Source organism: Lissotriton vulgaris, chromosome 6 (genome assembly GCF_964263255.1).
Source record: "Lissotriton vulgaris chromosome 6, aLisVul1.2, whole genome shotgun sequence".
In the NCBI taxonomy this organism is placed as follows: Eukaryota; Metazoa; Chordata; class Amphibia; order Caudata; family Salamandridae; genus Lissotriton; species Lissotriton vulgaris.
The window spans coordinates 1,408,920,140-1,408,941,435 of NC_141694.1; the positions used below are offsets into that span (position 1 = coordinate 1,408,920,140).

Consider the following 21,296-nt stretch of genomic DNA (forward strand, 5'->3'; position numbering starts at 1 on the left):
GGCCTAAAACAATTGAATCGCTCTGTCTTATTGCTAACGCTGTTGCTGCTACTGACTTTAAGCACGCAGGGAGTGCCTGGGCTACTGAATCCAATGTACTTGAAAAATAAGCGCAAGGCTTATGTGAACCTGCTTGATCTTGAGTGAGGACAGACAATGCTGTACCATCACGTTCTGTAACAAAAAGTGTAAACGGTTTGCTGTAACATGGTGTCGCTAAAACTGGTGCTTGGCATAATGCTTTCTTTAATTCCTCAAAGGCTTGTGTATGTTCCTGAGTCCAAGGGAGGGCAGTCGAAGTTGCTGCCTCCTGCGTCGTTAACTGGATGAGTGGTTTAGCTAGAAATGCATATTGAGGAATCCATTGTCTGCAGTACGAGGTGAGGCCTATGAAGGCCCGCACTTCCTTTTGTGTCTGAGGTCGTGGCATGTTTATAATTAACTGAATGCGATCGGGAGTGAGCTGTCTCCCCACTTTGGACAGCAAGTGACCCAAGTATACAACTTGCTGAACACAGAATTGTAGCTTCGAAGGAGACACCTTGTGTCCCTTGTCGGCCAGGAAATGTAAAACTGTCAGTGATGCTTGTTCACATTCGGGCTCACTTCGTGCGGTGATCAGTAGATCATCGACGTATTGCAGTAAAGCGGTGTTAACTGGCATTTGAATACAATCTAGTTGTCTTTTCAGTGCTTGACTATAGATGCTGGGGCTTTCTGTGAATCCTTGAGGTGCGCGGGAAAATTTGAAACTTCGTCCATTTAAACTGAATCCGAAGAGATATTGGCTCTCCGGATCAATAGGTACACTGAAGAAAGCGTTTTTGAGATCAATTACAGTAAAGAACGTTGCTTCTGAATCAATAGCAGTCAATAGGGAAGAGATATCGGGGACCACAGGGTACTGTGGTACAATGCATTTGTTCAATTCTCGAAGATCAATCACCAGCCGATATACTGGCGGTGCATTGGGGTCAGTACGTTTAAGAATTGGGATGATAGGTGAATTACAGATATTGGAGTCGGTCTCTACGACCACTCCCTGGGCAATAAGCTCTTCAATGATTTTCAGTAAAGCCACTACAGCATCGGGTGGTAACTTGTATTGTCTGATTCTGGGTAGAACAACTCCTGTCTTGAGTGAAACACGGTATGGAGTGATATGCATACAACCTACGTCAGCTGGGCCTTTTGCCCATAGGTGATCTGGTACATTTTTCAATCTGACATCAAATTCTCGTAAAACATAATGACCCTTGAAATCCCGTAGAAAGAGTCTAACTCCCTCCGGGGAACAGCATATTATAGCTCCTAGAGCCTTCAGAGTTTTAATTCCTAACAAGTTTTCTGGGCATGAGTTCGTAAGTAATAAATCTGTAACTCGTGATAATGGACCCACAGCCAAGGGTACTGGTTCCGATACTTCATTTACAATAGGCTGTCCTGAAAAACCAAGGGAAACATTCTGTGAGCCTGAGAGGGGTGCCCCTGGGACTTCATTATGACTGATTGTGGTGCGACTTGCCCCTGTGTCAATTAAAAACTTTCTGTCTTTTCCCAATACGTGACTGTGTACATAAGGACCTTCTTGATCTACAGGAATTTCAATAAGAGGCAAACCACCTTCCCTCTCTAGGCTGTTTCATGTATATCGGGGGTAATCTGGATATGCAGATTGGGCATACTGGTACATCTGTTGCGAAACTTGCTGAGTCGCGGCAATGGGCTGTGGTCCTGCTACTGTCTGTGCTGTATGAGATGGAGCATGCATAGGCTGTGTATTCTGCATTGGCTGTACATTTTGTGAGGTCTGTGGCTGGACCTGATCTTGTCTAGGCGGATGCGGTCTTTCTTTAGTTTTGCCTGTTGCTATGTTATGTTTCAGGACTGGGCATTCATGTACGTAGTGACCTGGCTGTTTACAGTAATTACATGTCCCTTTAACAGAAGCTGTAGTGTGATTTGTCTGGGTCCCACCTTTTCTCTGACCGTCGGCTGGGACCGTCTGAGCTACTAACATTTTCATCTTGGTGTCTTTCATACGTTTCTGTTCCTGATCTTGTTCTTCTCTAATTCTGTTCTGATGATATTGTAACATTTGTAACATCTGGGATGGCGTATTTGCCTGCCAAGTACTTTCAACTTTGTACACTCTATTTTTAACTAATGGTAAGGAGTTCTCGACTAGTTTTGATACAAAAAGGTGTGGATATGACTCGCTGCTTGGTTGTAGGCCACTATTTATAATGAAACATTTCTCAAATCTCGAATAGAAGTCACTAGTATCTTCATCATGTTTCTGTTTACAGGACGAGATGGCGTCCCAATCTTCCTTTCTAGTTGTCAATAATCTTGGCAGAACCTGTACTATTAATCCGGGTAATGCTTTAGTTTTGTCCCCAAGGCCTACCCCTGGGACCCGTTTGCTTTCTTCGTCTTCTATTTCTGCCCATGCAATCTTTGTGTCCCCCACCTCCCATTCTTTTTCCTTTAATTTCTCGTAAATGCCCGTGGGCAACAGCACCTTTAACATTTTCATAATATCATCATACGTGTAATCCCCCATTAACAACATGTCTTTAAGCTCTCTGTGAAAACCTGCAGGGTCTTTATCATGACACGGAACTAGTTTCTTCATTTCTAACAGTTCTAACTTAGTCAGTGGCGTGTGCACATATACACGTTTTAAGGCGTGATCCGCACCCATAACTGGGTGTACTTCTCGTAAGGGGTTCTGACTTTCAATGCCACTACCGCATTGCATGTGGTACATTTTCCTTTCTGGAGACGGGGCGGGAACATATTCAGAACTTATGAAGGTGTTATATTTATGTCGTTGTTCTAGAATTATTTGTATTAACTTGGTACTGAAACCTCTCCATCTATCCATGAGTAGTGCTTCTAATGTTTCGTGTAAGGGACCTGGATCGGAATGTTTATTTCTGTATTTCGTGAGGAGGTGCTGAATCATGTATACACCTGCTAATTTCTGTTCGTCTGGGGAAAGGTTTAGAAACGTCTGTGCTAAGGTATCATCATTATATATGTCTGGATTTTCGGCCCATAAGATGGCTGACCGGGCTAGTTCTTGTTCATCCATTGAATTGAGTACATGGTACCCCATTCTTTCTCGCAGTCTTTTATCAGTCTCCTGGAACTGGTGTTCAGAAGAATTCGGGTTTGTTAAAGCAGCGAGAAAAACTCTCTTGCTTTCTGGACGGATGCCTTTCCTAAGGTAAGTTCCCTTACCTACATACGCTATAGTATCTAGAGTCCTTTCTGGTTCTTCAAGTTCTTCTTCCTCCTCGGAGGAAGCTTTGTCATTCCCTTTCTGGTGTACCGTTATCACTGCTTTTCTAATTTTCTTGTACATACTGGCTATGCAAGCCCCCTTGTCATGTTTTCCTTCGGCTATATTTTGACCCCACTTGTTTAGTGCATCTAATTCACTCTGATCTGTCCCAGGCCTGTCTCGTTCTCTTATTAGACAATTTATGAAAAATCGTAGTATTTGTGCTTGAATGTCAACTTTCTGTTTCTCCATGGCATCCTTGATACTGTCAGGGTCTTTCCCTGTCTGAACGAACTCATATATTCTATCTAGATGGTCCTTCATCCCTACATAACATAGCAAGATATCAGTAGCAGATCTTAACCGTAGTGATGCCAATATCATTAGATCGTTTTTTCCGGGTACTGGATCATATCTGCAAACTGAGATGTTTTCCTTTAATGCGTGAAGGCGGGGTGACCTGAACGTGAGAGGACTCTGTATATCCCTGAGATTGAATCTGTGTGTTAATGGCGGGGTCCGAAGACCCGCGGTCGCACCTCCTGAGGCGGACGCTTGGGCATTATCTCCCTGTGGAGTCTGTATCTGAACTTGAGTTTGTCGTTTGGTAGGATCAGGTAGATGTGGTTTCGGTAGGTCAGTTTTGGGTATGGGAAGTGGCGGAGCTGGCGGAGCGGGGGAGGTCTGTCGTGGTACTGGCGGGACATGATCTGGGGGCGGAGTGCCACCCCCGTCCCTGTCAGGAGGCAGGGCACGAACAGGCAAATTGGTGTAAGCCGGTGCTACATCCTCTAGATAAGAATTTAGGAATATGTCTTTAGTAGTCTTATGCATTACTTTAGTTGGAACTAATGGTGGCGGTAAGTTTTTCGGTATTTCTGATAGGGCCTCAGGTGTACCCTCGGCCGCGAGATACATACCATTTACGAGATTGTTTCGGGCACGGTCTATTTGTTCTGTTTTTACTCGGATCCCTTCAGTAACTAATTCGTTTTCTTGGGCCTTTTCTGATTCTTTAAGTCTGTCTTCTCTACGGAGTGCTTTCTCAGCACGCTTATGTGATTCCTTACGCCAAAATTCTATGGCGTCTTTCTGTGATTGTCTAGCTTTCTTTTTCCATAATACTTCTTCTACCTTCATGATGCACTCGGCATCCCATGTTCCGGTAACAGGCCATCTGTGTCTTTCGTCTAGGTGTTTAGTATAATCGGCCCATAAGTCTAGATACAATATGGCATCTATGCCATGTTTATGATACATAAAGTTACCTGGAGTGTCCCTAGGGGGAATAGGAATTTCTTCCTCCAGTATCCCTTTCCTAGTTCCTATCTGCTTTAACTTGTTGAAAAACGGCATCTTGTTTACTTATAACTGAATACTCAATCCTTACTCCTTAGTACTGGTTACAGCTAGTTTATACGAGAAACACAATAATGCACATTAAACGGTCACATTCATACCACGACATTAATTACACAAGAAAACATTTGAGACATAGATGACTACCCTCTATACTGGATGTACTGCTAAACAGTACAGATACACTGGTGTAACAGTGCAGAAATTCAGAATACTAGATATACTGCTAAACAGTACAGATACACTGCCTAAAAACAGTGCAGACCGGACTTGTGTACCCAAACCCGTCTAGATACGTCCCAGTAATGGTACTCACCGGGAAGCACGGAAACAGAAGGCCTCGGAAAACTCGACTGGACTGGACTCGACTCGGCTCGACTTCGGGAAACTTCGGAAAACTTCGGAAAACTGGTGGGCCTCTTGACACCTCGGACCTTGCTTCTTTCGGCTAGGCTCTGGTCGGGATCCTCCGCACTCCTCACCGCCTCGTCTGGGCACTGATCGCAGTCTTCGTCACCTCCGTGGGTCAGAGGGAGATGCAGGAAATCCTGCCGGTACGCGTTGGTTCCATCTAACTGATGGCAGGGGACAGAGCTTGCAATGCGCCAACCGGCGCGTGAGGTGGGGGAGGGGTCCCTATTCGGGCGCCAAAATGACGTAAATAATTAATTTACTCTCTTAATTTCTATGCAGGTAAGTACTTAATCAATAATAACTCAGATCGGAAAGAAAAAACCAGAGTCCGTGGTGTTAGAGTTTCTAAGGGTTTTATTCCTCAAAAAGGAATGGTCATGACCAGGATATCGGATTCTGACCACCACAGGGGTGTCAGAAAGGATAGAGCGCGCTGCATTTTATTGACAATACATAGCTTATATACTTAATTCACATCATAAGCAACAGTGCAGGAGGCGTAACAGTTGAGAGAAGACAAGATAACAGTATACACGTGGTACTAGTACGTAATCAAGAGGCGTGAACTGGAGGTGTGTGCTAGAAACGTCACGGATAAGTGACGCAGGTGGGTGGCACCAAGGGGTGGCGTTAACAGAAAAGTTGCAATGTCAGCAGAAATCGGAAGCTTGGATGCGCGCGCAGCTGCATGACGTGTGATTGGAGGGGTGCAGGGGACTTGACATTTACACTGACGGAAAGAGACAGAAGTCTGGCATGTCAGATCAACTTGTACTTCTATCATATCTGATATCTGATGTTTAGGAACCATATTATCTGGGCGGAAAGGTCTCTAGGGCAGAAGCTATTCTATGCTAACTGTGGATGCGTGTATAAGCGCCTAAGTGTCTGCATGAGAAGCGTGGGGGCACGGGGCCTTCCATGGAAGCATGGTAACAGAGGCTATGAATTACTTGCACTGGGACGGGTCGGCCCTTTGGCTCTGCAGCTGGGGAGGATGTTTACTGAAGCTAGTAGGCAGGAATGCATTTTCGAGGAGCGGAACAGATAACTCGAAGGTTATAGTCAGTCTTGGCAGAAAGCAGGCTGAGCTGAGCGCGAGGGGCCGCGCTGGAAGTAAGTCAGAGTTCACGGGTACAGAGGCAGCCTGGGCAGAGGCTGTCATAGTGAGAAGCCAGAAAAAGAGGCTCGATGGCAGAAATTCAGGGCCTACTTTGCCAGAGCAGGAGAAACATGTAAAGTACACTACAAAAAGACGTTGGCATAGCATACTTAGGAACGGACTATTTAACCTATTCAGGGTGGGTCTGAAAGAGGACAAGTTAACGTTGGACGCAAATGTATTTGCGTCTTCATAGCTGGCACAGGAGGGAAGTTACATGCACTTTAAGCTGGTACATGGAGTCGGTGGGGTACGCGCTAGGGAACATAACATGACCAAAAATTTATATTTCCGCACATAGATGCCCATAATGCTCCCCAAGTCACTCGGTCAAAGGTCTTCTCAGCATCTAACATCAGCATCCCCATCTGCTGGCCCAATTAACTGAAAACGTCAAATGCAGCAATTGCTGTGTTGATGTGTGCAGCAGTATTTCTTCCTAGAACAAAGCCATATTGCTGCTCTGAAACTACCATATGTATAACCAGGGCCAGTCGTGCGGCTAGAATTTGGGAAAAAAGCTTGGCGTTAGCATTAATCAATGCTATATGTCGGCTAAAGCTCATATCGTCGATCAGCTTCCCCTTTTTGGGGAGACAACAATATTAGTCGTGTTCCAGGAAGAGGGAACTTCTTCTCCTTGTATGATAGAATTATATAGCTTAAGGAAGAGGGGAATCAATATAGTTTTGAAAGTTTAAAAAAATTCCAGCAGGATCTTGTCCTCGCCGATTGCTTTGCCACCTGGGAAAGCATTAATGGCTTCCTCTACTTCCTCACATCGACATCTTTTTCCAAAAGCTCGGATAGCGACGGGCTTAAAACAGACATATCGCACTCCTGCATGTAATCTAAAAAGGTGCATTTCCGCAAGCCCCACTATATGGAGCTTAAAAACACACAGCTCTTGCCACATTCCAGCACATACATTTGAATTCCAACTTTAGATAATATTTGTGAGCCCAAAAAAATCATCAGTACCCAAAATTACATACTTCTCCCACTGGTGCTCTGCCCAAGTATAAATATCTAAACTATCTAAATGTTGCCCCCCCCCTCCCAACACTACCCTCCCTTCCACACCCTACACCCCCCCACCCCAGTAACTTTGAAAAGGAATCACCCCTTCTCTGCTATCTCATGATGACAGCATGCCGAAGACGTCGTCTCTCCACCACCCCTCCGGCCTCAGCAACCTATACCATTCCAATCTCTCAGTGTAACACTTGTACCTGTGATAAACAGAGGTGATAAACTAAGAAAAAAGAAATTCTTTAGAAGTATCAATTAAAACAAAATCTCTTTCACAGGTGCAACCTCTCTTATATCACAGTAATTGCTGCCTTAGGACTTAGAACGTAAAATCATTCCTTGCCAACTGTTTGCCATTTTGACAGAACTTGTTTGGCATCCTGCTCTTTGAAAAAAAAATGTTGTCGACCATCCTCTATAATTTTTAGACGCGCCGGTTCTTGTAGAAACAGATGTACAAATGTTTTGAAAGGGTCCATTAATTGGCGAAGCTTCCACCTCTTGTCCATAGTTACTTTACATACATCGGAATGCACAAAGATAGACATTGCATCCACCTTGACTGGAGCCGCTGGACGTGTTTTAAAGTAAATGGCTTGGCACAGTAAAAAAATTACCCAGGAACATGAGGATTGGTCGTGCAAAGTTTGTTTTGGACTGACTTCCATGAGAAAATGATAATGACAATGGCAGTCTGTGTGCTCTTTGAACTTGAGTGTTCATATCCCAGTCTGCTAAATCCGGGAAGGCTTTTTGGAAAAGACTAACTATGATAGCACGCAGGTCGTTGCCTTCCCTGCCCTCTGGAATACCGAAAATCTGCAATTTCTGGCGCCTCAGTCGATTTTTCAAGTCTTCAATCCTAGATTGCATTGACAACAATTGAGAGCCTGTGTTTTTACAAGGTTGACTGTAAACCTGTTCGATTCTTCCATGGCCGCAACTCGTTGTTGCAGATCGATGACTTCTGAAGAAAGGTGATCAACTCTGGATGTTACCTCCGCCAAAGCTTGCTTAATTTCGGAGCTATCAGCTTTAGCCTGTTGGTAGTATTCCCGGGCTTCTGCTCTCGGAGTGCTCAATGCTAGCACAATGCTAGATAGTGAAGGCTCCTCTCCCTTTAATTCCTGGTTCTTAATACCAGATTCTGACAGACTTGATGATGGCACTGGGGGGATCGAGGCAGGGGAGAAAACTGAAGATGTTGATGATGTACTGATGGGAGTGGATACAAACTTCTCCGGTACAATCACCAATGCTTGCCGCTCGTTATCCACTCCAGCCCTAGCTCCTCCTCTGTCTCCCTCTAATATTTCGATAGGAGAGTTTACAATGCTGCTGATATTTGATAGCCTTGAAATAATAGTTTGATCCTCCCCTTTAGATGACGCTCATTTACGCAGCAGGCTGACCCCTGTAGCAGCCTTAGTAGTGTTAGCAGAAGCCTCCTTTAATCGCCCCATTATGTCAGTCACTTGTTGCTTTGCTCCCCGTCCACGCCGTTGACAGTATTAAAATTTGTATTTTAAAGTACCTTCTCCCCACCAGGAGTATTGCATGGATTACTCTCTGAGCCATGTGCCGAATTACGCGAATCCGTATCGAACTCCATTGGGGTTTGGGCTGTTGAGGTTCAGGTTGTATCTACAACATTGCCTTATTGTTCAGTAATAGTCTCTGGGCAATTAATAAGATCTTCTGCATTTGATCCAGTATAACCGAAATGCCCGGCAGAGTTCAAAATCTAAACTTTTTTAGCATGTTGCATCTTCGTTCTTCTGTCAGCCAATCATCTTTCAATGTCTTTATGAGAACAGGATCGCATTCCATCTTTTCATCAAAAACTACAAAAGTCCGCACACAGCATCATCAAACTTGTAACTTAGTAGTAACAAATTCAGGTTCATGGAGGTTGCTTTCTCATCCATGTCTGCTTTTCCACGTTAAACAACATCTCTAACGTCCTAATATCAAATCTCTAAACAATAGTCTATGTAATAATAATAATAATACAGACATTTGTAGAGCGCGAACACCTACCTCCCAGGAGGTGTCCCGGCACGAAATTGAAACATCAATATAATGAAAAACAAAACATTTAGCATAATATCTTTTCATTTTTTCTAAAGAATGTAGCATCTTCCCGTTTGAACTCTTTATATCTCCACAAAAAAAAAAAACATCTTCTAAATATTTCTTAACCGCGATTTGCATAGTTAACTCTCCTGTAAGGCCAGTGTATATGTTGTAGAATCTACACCCATGGCATGGAAAGTTAAATGTCTCCTGTTAACTGTAGCACTTACTGTGCCATCCACTACTGTGACAAGCAAAACATATTTTCAGGCCTACTAATGTTGCCTGACTGATGCAGTTTAAACCTGCATTTCGACCTGTCAAAGTAACCCTTTTTGACAGGGGATCCTCCCTTTTAAATATGAATTCACTCCTATTAAGACTTGTAGCCCACAAGCTAGGGTGCATTATATTTAAAAGTGAGACATGTGGAAAGGTAATGTATCCATGTCCCTACAGTGATGAGCCACCAAAAGCAGTTTTTGCTGTGGACGGCTCTGATTGTCCTATTAGGAAAATTAGAACACAGATTAAAACACTAATTATTCTGTCTTAGATTTCAAACAAGCTGGAGAAATGATTCAACCACAATATTTAATATTTCTTAAAACTCCAATTCAGTTAGAGTTGGATAAATATTTTGGAAACGTAACTTGTAGAAGGTTACCTTTTCCCTGTCTGAAGTTCCTGGAGGTCACTTTGCATTAACCTGGCCAGTGCTTGACCTTAATAAAGTGTGAAAACTGTTCCAGAGAAGAGACAATGGCTTGGGCCTGGCAACTGGAAGAGCTACGTGTGGAGAGTGTGATGCATATCAACTCAGGAAGGGCATCTGAGGTAAGTTCCAGAAACTTCATTAACTTGAACAAGACAGAGGTGAAATTTGCTCTTTCATCGTTTAGTGTTAGGGGAGACAAGGGGTAGGTTTGTTCTTTAGCCCCCAGATAGCCAAATGGACACCTGTTTAGTCAGGAGTGGGGGATTGACTTGTCCCAGGATCACTTTAGTGATCCTGGGACACTAAAGCTTAGGAGGAAGGGACTGTTCCATTCCCTAAACACACTCCCTGCCTGGCACACAAGCTCTCTCCAAGAGCAGAAGGCCTGTGTCATCTTGGTTTACCCCTAGATTAGTGAATTCTGGGCCGGTTTGCTGTAATACACACAGGGTTTCCTGCAAAAGAGGGTAGGTTTGCCTTTGGTAAGTTTTTACCCATTGTTTAGAGAGAATTCAGGAGTCACCACCACCCACTTGCTACTAAAGGGCACAGAAATGGGCCTCGCCACTGGAGTTTCAGAACACTCTCTGGACCTGTCGAAGAATAGATGGCCTGCACATACAATTTGAGACCTGTGGGGAAAACTGAAGGGCTATACCTGGTCCTATTTATACCCAGGACAAAAAAAAGTCGATTTCAACGGTCAATTGGCTGAACTTCTCTGTGAGCAACAGGGACACAACTAACTGTATGTAGCGTTTTTCCAGAAGTGCCAACCTGACCAGTTGGAGCTGGACCTTGATTTGTTCTTGCTGGTGGCATGTGCTGGAGTACGTTATGACCCTTAGGTGCTATCTCTGAGGCCCTGGGAGCCATGGCTGTTTCTAGCTGGACTCTTCCAACATTCTCTAAAAAGTTGGGACTTTGAAAAAGTTGGTCTTCCAGATGCATGGAGGGCCAGGAACAACCACCCAAGTCAATCCACCGAAAACACAACCTTGCTGGGCAAGAAAATCAAGTCGACCCAGCTCCAAGCTTTTTGTCACTTGAAAAGCCTATTCAGCGGACCCTCCCAGCAAGTTTATCTTCCCAGAAACAGCCTGCAGCCCTGCCCTGCTGAATGATTTTGAACTCCAAAAAAGATATTGTGTCCAGAAACCGAAACCTTGACGGGCGAAGGTGTAAAAAGTATCAGACTGAAAAGAGGACTTAACTGGATACAAAATTCCCAACTTTTCCAGCTCCAAGCTCTTCCTGCCACAGCCAACTGTGTCATCAGAGCCCCATCCAACGGCTGTCCAGCTTTGAGAGAACTTCCTCAGGGGCAGCCTGCAACCTTGCCCTATTAAAGGAATTCGACTTCCATTAGAGACTAAGTCAGAAGGGAAAATCTTTGACAGGGACAAACCTGCTTGGTGTATCCGACCCACACTCCATCAAGGTCAGCCTGAAGTTACATGTTGATCCTGTCACACTCTAGCTCTACCTTCTATTGGTGCATTACTTTTTCTTGGTGATTTTTCTCTTAAATAATTTGACATTCATACCTCAGGTTCCCTTTTTGGGATTTTTTTTCCTTTTGGCTCAATTTTGTTCATTAAACTTCTCTATATTTTTATAAATTGTTGTAGGATTTTAGTTTTGGTGTGTTTTTGACTTTTTAACTGTTTTGGTACTTCTAAATGCTTTATATGTTTTCGCTAAGTTAAACCTGTCTGCTCTGCTGCATAGTTACCAGGGGTTGAGCTCCGGTTTAAATTACTGAAGTCTTTACCTGGGACTAACAGGTTAGTGACTTCATTGCTTGTGGTGGACTACCATCCACCCTAACGAATATGCTACTTTCTAACACACAGCACGAAAATATTATACATATTTCATTAGAGCTCCTTCAAAACTTAGTTTGAAGACAAGTTCTGTGAAGATTGTGCTGTATAGTGCAAACTTTGACACCGTTTTATCAATACTTTCGATATGGGAGAGGGCGAACTTAACCAGCGGAAGTGTTACTTGCTCACTCAGCTTTTGCATTCTGTAAAATGCATGGTGGGTCTTTACACCGCACCATATCTAGAGCTCACTGTCTGCCACACTGCCACTACGTTTATGCATTGGCTTGTTTTCTTTTTTCTTTGTATTTTGTGGCATATGTCGGCAATAAAAGCTCCCATGGCACCGGCTTGTTAGGGCCAGACCTGTTGTCTTCGCCAAAGCTTGTTCTGGGAGTAATTCCAATTTGCCCGTGCATACCACCGATACCTCATTTTCAGGTCACGGGGAATTCATCTGACACCGACAGGTGACTCCTTATCACAGCTTTCTGTCTCTTGTATGGACCTCAAATATGCTGTTGTGGAAACACTGCTTTAGAACTTAACAAACGGTAGAAGATTACGCTTCCCATCCTACTCTGGGGGCCATGCTAGTACAGACATAATAACCTTCATGGTTGCATACTTCGCACATTGCCCACAAAGCAGCCTCACTGGGCATGATGTCATTCGCAGTAGCTTGATTTTTAGGTCTTGCCTGCGTTGCAGAGCATGCGCTGCTTCGCCTTGGCGAGATCTATTGACGTTGCTTTTGTGTCCGTCTTCTCTGGAAACGGGGTTGGTGACGCCCTGTCTCCATTAGGCCCCGCCCACCCTGGCTGGATATTTTGCTAGACTTGCTCGCGCTTTTCAAGAAGCTTTCTCGGCATTCATTGGCGTCCGCCCTGTCTCCATTAGGCCCCGCCCACCCTGACTGGATATTTTATGCTGAGCGCTTGTTCTGTTTAGGAGGGGGAAAAAAAACGATTTCACCCCACCCACTATTTACCATTCTAATTCGGCAGCCTTGTAGACTTTACTTTCTTTTTAATCTGACGCATGGACTAAAGTAAGTACAAATTAATTTATTTTAATGGGCCCCTCCGCTGCTCATACTTTGATTTAAGATAGTATTTCTTCTTTGTAGACCAGACTCGAAGCCAGTTCCAAAGTAAGCGGCCCCCGTTATTAGTTTAACCTGTAAGATCATAAAAGTGTTGCCCCTCCCAAGAGGGAGCGGAGGAGGCGTGCCCAGGGAGGGCTGCCATCAGTGCTGCAGCTGAGGCCCGGGCCTGACAGCAGGATTGCTATCTGGCGTGTAATTGCATTGGTGCGCGCGCTCTGCAGGGTGCATGCGGGCTCTCAAGTCACTGTCTGCAGCCTGCCAGCGCATGCAGGGTGGCGATAAGGGCAGCGTGGCAGTGGGGGCATGCCAGCCACTGCGGGGCTACAAACATGTTCTACAACTGCGTGAAAAGTCAAATGTGAGTACCAGTACCTGCAAGCTGTTCTGAGATTGGATAGGCTCAGTCAAGTGGGGTTTGGAGTATTTAGAAGCGTTCTACTAATGAGCGGAAAAGTAAAGAGGGCGAGGCGCAACGGGTCTCCAAAAAGTTCATGAAACTTCTTTCATCTGTAGCTGAATTGGTAAGCGATTGACTCTTGCTTAGTTTTGAATTTTAACCACGTTTAAGGATGAGTGGTGTGTTTATAAAAATGTATATGGTAATCCGTCAACAGATAATGTGCAAATTGTAAATACTGATAATCCATGTCAGTAAAACTATTTTGGGTCGGGAAGATCAGTTAAAAGTTTTGCCAATATGCCCTTGTGTTGTGTGCACAGTGTTTGTTTCTTTCTGTTAGCCTGATGTATCTGCAGCTTTGCCGTTAACTAGTGGATCAGAGTTTCACGTTCAAATGTAGCGTTTTTTTGTAGGCAGGCGCACATGTTAGCCTAGAGGCTTTGGTATATATTGCTCATTGATTTCATTATGAAACATTCTCGTCCCATATCAGATACAGGGAGTTCATTCAGTCCCATGTTGATTTGTTCTTTGCATTCTGGAACTTGTAGTTTTCTTATGCAATTACACGCAGAGAATAACATTGGCTTGGAAGAGTTACTCACGCTGGCATGGTAGCGCTTGCTATCTCCTACACGCATTCAACTGGCGAGTGGGAGCTTGGCTGTATAGAAGTGGAATGTACAGATGTATATTAACAGAAAGAGTGCCGTTTTGTCTTATTTGTTGTACACCTGAAAAACATGGTTAACGCGAAAGTAGTGATGTCACAGTTGTGTATTTACAAGAGTTTAAGCTATTGGCATTGTAAACGACAATGCCTTTTATTTAAGTTTTTTTATTTTAAAAAAGCATTGTTATTTACAATGTCTGTAGCTCAAAATAATGTAACTGCGAGACCTATTGCTTTGCAATTTTTTTTGTCAGCCAGTGCGGTGAAGTCCACAGCTTAAAATGCAGAGAATCAGATTTAAAGCATTTTCTACTTTCAATACCTATTTACTTAGGATACTCTAGCGCCGCGCCTCCTCTGTGCCCGGAAACCTACTCCGTGATAAAGAACAGATAATTGTGTCATCTTGTCAAAGATGCTAAGCCGCATAATTCTTCGTTTGGATGAAAGTTCTCCTGCAATGCTGTGATTTCGAGAAACAAATGTATGGACCTTTAAAAAAAAAAATGATTTCCTTTAACTGTGCCTCTGAAGTAAATTAGAACTACATGGTATATTTCACGTTTATCATTTACTCTCCAAATGTCTAATATGTTTCTTCTATTTAAATGTAGATACTTTTGGATTTAAAACCAAAAAATAAGTAACCGTTCTTTGAAATCTAAAGTTGTTTCTCAATATTTCTTATGCAGAAACGTTGACGGCTCATGAAGGCGGAAGCAAGGTCCCACCGTACCTGCTGAGGTAAGGGAACACGCATGTCTAATACGTAAGCAAAGACAACAAATGACTGTAGCGCTAAAAATGTCCTAAGACGTTAAAAAGGAGGAAAGTCGTGTTGCATCATCGCGTGCGTAAAATATGTAACCTTGTAATCTGGGTTTCCCTATGAGAGAGGCATAGGCAATGGCATGTATTGAAAGCAGTGTCATCATAAGAATTTTTTGGGACCCGGCAAGACGTAATTTGTGGCTCGGGTTTAAAAAAAACTGTGAGTTTTATTTGCCGTTTTCTGCTAATTCAAGTCCGCAGGATACCAAACAATATTAAATTATATGGTAAATTATTAGAAACTTAGTCCCACAAAACAGCCAAAAAGTATTATAGCAGGGGCCCAGCAATCCTGAAGGTGACACTTTGTGGGGAGAGTCAGAGAGGACGAGACATGGTTAAACAAATAGAGGCGATACAGGTAAATAAATCACTATATATACCAGGGGTCCATTGCATGTGGGGGGGGGGGGGCGGCTTGGGGGGGGGGGGGGGGCAGTGGCCCACTTTGCTTATGCCTGAAAATGTCACTGACTGAACGTTAGTATTTCATAAACTTGCAGTGCTTGTACATCGCATTTCATCCAGTAAAAGTCCCCTGGTGCTAGATTGTGTTTTCTGTGTCTCCATTTGTAAGCACCTCTGTCCTCTAGCTTTCTTGAATGACCGTTCTGCCATTCATCAGGACTCCCTGTGCCGCTTCCTAAGGATGGCAGTGGTACCAAGTCTCAGAATGTGCTGCTCTGCAGTCTCAAGAAAGGGCTTGCAGCACTGTGCATGTATATGTGGTATGCGCTCTAGTCTACGGGCGCATACGCGATGACGCGTAATGCCGTAGGCTAGAGCAGATAGGCGCGCATGCGCACCAGGACAGGAGAGAAGGCGCGAAGGACAGAAACGGCAGTTGGCGACCGGAGCTGGAGGCAGTTAGACGCTCGGCGCCCTTAGCTCAATTATACAATTTGTTGTAATTAAATAAACGTGAGTGCTTCACTACACATGACTCTGTGTATCCTGTGGGGGAAAAGGAGAACTTTACAGTGGCGACGAGGCTGGGATCTGGACTCCACCAGGTGCAGTGTACTGGAACAGAAAAAAAAAAAAACCCCAACAAGGCACTGGCCCCACTAGGAAGAGCAAGGGCGTGGCAGCAGCGCAGCAGCACAGCAAGGAACAGAACCACAGCCTTCCAAGGCAGGTTAGTGCGACCCAAGACCCCAGGAGCCCTTAGGCATCAACCTGGCAACCAAGGGAGACTCCCCCGAGCTAGAGGAAGGGGGGAAGGCAGCACAGACAGCGCCCACTACGAGGGACAATACCCCGGGTAGCCCGAGGGGTCAAGGTGACACGGCAGAGAACGCAGGAGCGTCCGGTGAGCCTACCCACAGGGCCCAGGAAGGAAGACCTAGAGGTGAAGCCAGTATGGCGAACCAAGCGTCAGCCCTAATGGCGCCCGTCCCGTTCCTAACCAGACCTGGTGAACCCCAATTAAAATGGGAAGACTGGAAAGAATATTTCCTCAATTACATTGAGGCTCTTGAAGACGAGAGTGAAGGTGAATACAAACCCGAAAGGAAGAAGAGACTGTTGCTCCACAACTTAGGCCCAGAAGGGGTAAGGGTGTTTAAGAACCTGGTGCCCAAAGAAAGGGGTGCAGCGGAGACGGATGTCTTTGTGAATGCATTGGACGACCTGGACAGCCACTACCGCCCAGCAGTTTGCGTCTCGATAGACCGCTATAACTTCCAACAGAGAAAACAAGAGGCAGGAGAATCCATTGATGACTATGTGGCAGCTCTTCGCCGGCTTGCAATCACGTGTAGGTACGGAAACCTGCAGGATGAATACATCAAAGATCAAATTGTAATGCACACCACCAGCAGAGCAGTCCAAGACAAGCTATGGGCGATGAATGAGACAACCCTGAAAGAAGTAGTGGCGATGGTCAAGAAGGCGGAAATGTCGAAGAGAGGCGCAGACGCGGCAAAGAGGGAAAGCGGGCCGAGACAAATGATCAACAAGATCGACGAGGCACCACAATCCAGCAAGCCCAAAAGTGCATACGGAGACCCGAGGAAGGACACAAGAGGGTCTGGGAAGCAGATGTCTCGCCCCAACCAGGGGACGAAATTCGCATGCTACAGATGTGGCAGTGCAGCGCACACGGCCCAGGACAGGCGTTGCCCTGCGTTTCGCGCCAGGTGCTCATTCTGCGGGTTGACTGGTCACTTCGAAAAGGTCTGTCAGAAGAAAGGGTCGAAATCCACGGTCAAGTGCATCGACGCAGCCACGGCCAACGTGAGTGAAGAGGAAGACCCAGAGGAGGATGACCTGGTGCTGTGCATTGAGGATCAAGTGCTGGATGTATCCGGGAAGCGCAGGGATAAGCCCCGCACCGACATGCTCATCGGGGGCGTCAAGGTACATGTAGCCGTGGATTCAGGATCCCCATGGACCATCGTGCAAAGGTCGATATGGGAAGAGGACTTCGCACCAGTCATAGGACCCGACCTGTGGCCACCGGACATCAGACCCATCTCGTATACCGAAAATTCCATCCCACTGGTAGGATGCAGGGACTTGGAGTTCGAATTCAGAGGACGGGCGGCCACGTGCACCCTGTATGTAGCGGAGAAGGGCCCATCGGTACTCGGATGGAGAGACGCAGGTGATCTGGGCATCATACTCAATCCCGGAGGGAAAGAACAGATTTTACTAACGGACGAATGGCCCCTCTCGAAGGAGGAAGACTGGAAGGCAGCATACCCCAAAGTGTTCGAGGGCACGGTAGGCAAACTAGACAAGTTTGTGCATAAAATGGTTCTTAAGGAGGGAGCAGTACCAGTAGTGCATAAGGTCCGGAACATACCGATATCCACGAGTGAAGCGGTGCGCCAGGAACTACGGAAGTTAGAAGAACTAGATATCATCGAGCCAGTGGACAGTGCGGAATGGCTATCGCCCTTGGTGGTAGTTAAAAAGCCCAATGGAAAGGTCAGGCTCTGCGTGGACCTGAGGGAGCTCAACAAAAATCTCATCGTGGAAAGGTTCCCGCTCCCCAGGATAGAGGAGATGCTAGCAAGGACAAAAGGCATCAACCATTTTTCTACCATAGACCTCACGTCTGCATACTACCAGATAGAATTGCACCGGTCGAGCAGGAAGTACACAGCCTTCATAACGCCCTTTGGATGCTTCCAATTCAAGAGAATGCCCTTTGGCCTGGCATCCGCTGCGGCCGTTTTCCAGAAGTTGATGCACAGGTTGTTTAAAGACATCTCGGGAGTGCAATATTTCCAAGACGACATCCTAGTGATGGGCTCCGACAAGGGTGAGCACGACAAGAAACTACATCAAGTGCTAGGAGTGCTGCAGAGCAAAGGAATGACGGCGGAATGGAGCAAGTGCAGAATTGGGTCTCGCTCAGTGACCTACCTAGGGCACGAGATAGGAACGCATGGCATCTCGCCGAAGGAGCAGAATGTGAAGGCGATAAAAGACGCCAAGGCCCCAGCAACTAAAGAGGAGGTGCGGTCATTCCTTGGAATGGCCGAGTATTACAGTAAGTTTGTCAGACATTTTGCCACAAGAACGTACAGGATGAGAGAACTAATTAGGCACAACACAAAATTCGAATGGGACAGGGAGGCCCAGTCCGAATTTGAGTCCATTAAAGACTGTATCAGCCATGCCATCCCATTGCAGGGGTACGCCCCCACGGGCAAGACCATTGTGACAACCGATGCGAGCGACAAGGGCTTGGGGGCTGTGTTGGCGCAGGAAAGAGAGGACGGAACCAAAGAAACCATCAGCTTCGCATCCCGGGCGCTGTCCCCGACGGAACAGAGGTACAGCGTAATTGAAAAGGAGATGCTGGCAGTCACATGGGCGTTGAACAAGTTTCGTCAGTTCTTATGGGGCACGAGATTCAGGCTCCAAACGGACCACAAGCCACTCATCAAAGTGTTGACGTCATCGGGCCATGACACTGCCACCCCGAGAATAGCGAAAATGACCCTGAAGCTGCTTGATTATACGTACGATGTAGAATATCTTCCTGGCACGCAGAACAAGGTAGCTGACTACCTCAGTCGGGCATCAGCCATGGAAGAGGCGCCGGGAGAGGCACCGGACACAGAGGAGATGGTTGCCAGCATGGAGGACCACGAGACATCGATCAGTGCGCAGGAATGGCAGGCGGCTTATGAGCTCGATGAGGTGAAGAAGGAAGTAAAGAAACATCTCACGTCGGGATGGCCGGACAAGAAGAAGCTAACGGAGGGGTCCGACGTTTTTATGAGATAAGAGAAGAATTGTGGGAGGATGTGGCCATAGACATTCTGGGGCCCGTTCTGGACAGTAGAGGTGTGAATAAGTACATCTGTGTGTTAATAGACAAGTACTCTAAGTGGCCAGAAGTGGACATACAAGAGTCAATGGACACGGACACGATCTTGAAGTTTCTAACCTCGGTGTTCCTCAGAGAGGGAATACCCAAAACCATCCTCAGCGATAATGGACCGCAGTTTGTGTCGGACAAGTGGGGGAGATACATGAAGAGAAACGGAATAGTAGGGAAACACACTGCTGTGTACCATCCCTCTTGCAACGGCCAGGTCGAAAGGTTCAACAGGGTGCTCATGGGCTCCATCCAGGCTGCCATATCGCAAGGAAAAGACTGGGAGGTGGAAGTAATGAACATGCTATGGGCCTATCGGATAACACCCTCGGTGGTGGGGTATAGTCCATTCCAAGTGCTAAGAGGACGGCACCCCTTCACCCGGGACAACGTAGCATGGAGGGAGAAGACCCTCACCAGCAAGTGGTCCCCAGCGGTGGTGCAGCACAATCTAGAGAAGGCCCAGAAGATCTATGCAGCGCACTACGACAAGCGACGTAGCACGAAAGAAACGGCGCTGGAAGAAGGGGAGTGGGTTAGGATCAAACTCCCCACTCTACAAAAGAAGGGCGAAAGCAAATTCAGCCAGCCACTACAAGTTAGGGAAGTGCGTGGCAGAGCGGCCCTCCTCAGTGATGGCAAAGTCTGGTCACAAGAGCGCATGGCCAGAGTCAATAAAATATTAGTCTGGCCCAAAGCAGAGGAAGTAGGAAGAGACATGGATCACCCGGAGGTTACAACCCATTCAGATCACGGCATAGACAACCAAGGAGAAGGTGCAGGCGAGGACAGTGAAGCGATTGTCCTGGGAGCCAGGCCGACCGATGGAGGAGGAGTGCAAGCGAATGCAGAGAGGAGAACAGAAGTGAGAGAAGCTGGGGTGTCCCAAGAAGAGACAGAGGCGAGAGAGAACATGCCGGTAAGACACACCCGCAGCGGAAGGGCAATTGTAGCGCCCTCTCGTTATAGTGACTTTGTGATGGATGGACACTAGCCTGGTGCCGTCCCCCGGTGCCCCACTTAGACAATGTTCACGGCTGGAGGACACTCTCAAAGAGGGGGAAATGTTATAACTTTGTTTTCATTAAAGGGGGGAGATATGTGGTATGCGCTCTAGTCTACGGGCGCATACGCGATGACGCGTAACGCCGTAGGCTAGAGCAGATAGGCGCGCATGCGCACCAGGACAGGAGAGAAGGCGCGAAGGACAGAAACGGCAGTTGGCGACCGGAGCTGGAGGCAGTTAGACGCTCGGCGCCCTTAGCTCAATTATACAATTTGTTGTAATTAAATAAACGTGAGTGCTTCACTACACATGACTCTGTGTATCCTGTGGGGGAAAAGGAGAACTTTACAGTATACAGCACAGGAAGAGTCTGATTTTACAGGTGTGAGAGTGGGACCTTGCCACACAGACCACCTTTAAGACCTGGTACTACAAAGGGCAAGAAGATGAAAGGGATGTTGTCTGATTGTTCACCTTCAAGGCCTGGTCCTAGGATGGGGCAAGGAGCCTGAGCGGGATATTGCTACACTGTCCTCCATTAACTCTTGGCACTAGGCTGGGCTTGCAGCCAGAGTGGGATGTTGCCACTCTGTCCACTTTTAAGATCTAGTACTGAGACGGGCCGGGAGCCTGAATGCTATGTTGCAGCACTGTCCGTCTTTAAAACCAGGTACTAGAATGGGCAAGGAGTCTGGGCGGGATGTTGCCACACAGACCACCTTCGAAGGCTGGTACTAGGAGGACGGGCAAGAAGCCTGAGCAGGATGTGGCCACACAAACCACCTTCAAAACCTGACATCTGGATAGAGAAGAAGCCTGAGTGGGATGTTGCCACACTGTCCACCTTCAAGACCTGGTACTAGGATGGGAAAGGAGCCTGAGAAGGGTGTTGCCACACAGCCCACTTTTCTGACCTGCTCGAGGTGCCAATGAAATCATCGCAAAACCAAAGGGGATGATGGACGGGGTGTTGAACATTGCAAGCACTCATCCCTAGTCAACTGATCTGGATTTAATCTACATCATTCTTTAGCTCACTCCGCCACCCCAGTTCAGA

At 46.3% G+C, this 21,296-nt stretch overlaps 1 protein-coding gene across 2 annotated transcripts in view; it reads left to right on the forward strand.

Moving 5' to 3' along the window:
- ARFGEF3 (ARFGEF family member 3) overlaps nucleotides 1-21,296 on the forward strand; it is a 475,184-nt gene that overhangs the window by 82,319 nt on the left and 371,569 nt on the right. For both annotated transcript variants that reach the window (XM_086927524.1, XM_086927525.1), the window contains exon 2: nucleotides 14,756-14,807. In XM_086927524.1, coding sequence (XP_086783650.1) covers nucleotides 14,756-14,807 — 52 coding nt within the window. The remainder of the gene's footprint in view (nucleotides 1-14,755; nucleotides 14,808-21,296) is intronic.